General features: G+C 37.4%; 1 protein-coding gene across 1 annotated transcript in view; it reads right to left on the bottom strand.

Annotated features, from left to right (window-relative positions):
- The window catches only part of IQGAP2 (IQ motif containing GTPase activating protein 2), a 109,123-nt gene that overhangs the window by 9,009 nt on the left and 98,596 nt on the right, over window positions 1-1,518 (bottom strand). Inside the window, exons 31-32 of the mRNA XM_009327312.1 lie at window positions 1,480-1,516; window positions 437-578 (exon numbers count right to left, since the gene is read on the bottom strand). Coding sequence (XP_009325587.1) covers window positions 437-578; window positions 1,480-1,516 — 179 coding nt within the window. The remainder of the gene's footprint in view (window positions 1-436; window positions 579-1,479; window positions 1,517-1,518) is intronic.

The raw sequence follows: 1,518 nt of genomic DNA, 5'->3' as shown, positions 1-1,518 counted from the left end.
GCTGAAGTGACAGTTGCATCCTTTCCAAATGCCTGATGGCAGTATGTCAGGGAAGTGTCTTCCTTTGAGGGGGAGAAGAGGACAGCGTGGCACTGTCCATCCCTTACAAGGCTAGACAGATTTTCATCTCTGCTTTCCCAAGGCTGTAGTGTTTTAAAGCAGAATGGTTTTACAGCTTCATGGAAAAGTACTTACTAGGTTAGATAATGATCCAGTCACTGTCCAAAACATAAGTGGCAGTATGATTATTCTTTCCAGAAGAATTGACGGTTTATCTGACTTTTGCAAAAGTTTGAGTAGGACTGAACACAAACTGGCTTTTGAAAACTGAGTGCACTCAGCACCTCAGAAATGCACTTAGGCAGGGCAGCAGCGTGGAAGCAACTTTTTTAAAAAAAAAGTATCACCAGAATACAGGTTTTTGAGCAAAACTTACTTTATCATCAGGCTTTTGAGATCCTGATCTTCACCTTCTCGTAACTCGTATTTGCTTGTTAGAGACAGTGAAATCTCTGTTTTCGCAAGTTGATTCAGTGTGCTTTCCCTGTTGGGGTCATTGGGATCAACAGCTCCTTCCCCTGTAAGGAAACATCTTTTACTTCAAGTTTGCCAACTTTCCCATGATTCAATGCATGAAGCGAATGAGAACCTAGGTAGATTGCTGTAAATCATGACAAGTATTAAGTTTATTAAACAGCACACCCATTCCTACCATTTAGAAACGGACTTTTTTTGGACACTGAACAATCAAAACCATAAGCCAGCTATTTATAAGCCCGGTTAGAATATTTTGGAAATGCCACCAATTCTTGCTTTTCAAGCTACTGATGTGCAAAAGACTCACGTGTCTTCTTCTCAAAGAAGAATACAAACAATTTAGCATCCTTTGTGCTCACATGCAGAGATAGTGAAAAATGAAAGAGTAGCAGCTATGTTAACAGACTATTTACTTGGAAGCTGGTATTATCCATGACATCCTAGCTACTTTCTGAACAGTTCACTTCTTACTACAATTAAGGCAAATTAAATATCAGTCACATTTATTCCTTTTAACTTTCTAATAAATTTGCATAGTTTTTAAAACTTCATTTTTATTTGGATAATTGTCAAAACAAAAAATAGCTGTTTTAAGAATTCTCTGTGCACTTTTTGTAAGTTTCTAGCCAACACTAGCAAATCTTAAGATCAGGTTATTAAAAATCACTTGTTTTATACCTGCAATTTGAGCACAACTGGATCATTCTGCTCGAAACGTTATTAATGTTTGGATTTTGAATCACATCATTAATCTTTAGAGTGAATATTACAGTTAGAAGAAGGTTCAACTATAAGGAGCGATGTTGCAAAAGGTGTTCTGAAAAGAATTCTACAGTAAATGAAGAAGCTGTCACTATGAGACACACAAAAGTATTTAAATCAAGCCCCCATTTAATTCTGCCCCTAGAGTGAAGTTAACCATAAAGATGAAGAACAGCATACCAAGGAAAGACTCTACATCAGGAACAGGTCCCAGCCCCT

This window comes from Pygoscelis adeliae, unplaced genomic scaffold, assembly GCF_000699105.1.
Source record: "Pygoscelis adeliae isolate BGI_AS28 unplaced genomic scaffold, ASM69910v1 Scaffold26, whole genome shotgun sequence".
NCBI classification, from domain to species: domain Eukaryota; kingdom Metazoa; phylum Chordata; class Aves; order Sphenisciformes; family Spheniscidae; genus Pygoscelis; species Pygoscelis adeliae.
The sequence above is the reverse complement of the archived record's forward strand: the minus strand, read 5'-3'. Positions and strand labels throughout refer to the sequence as shown.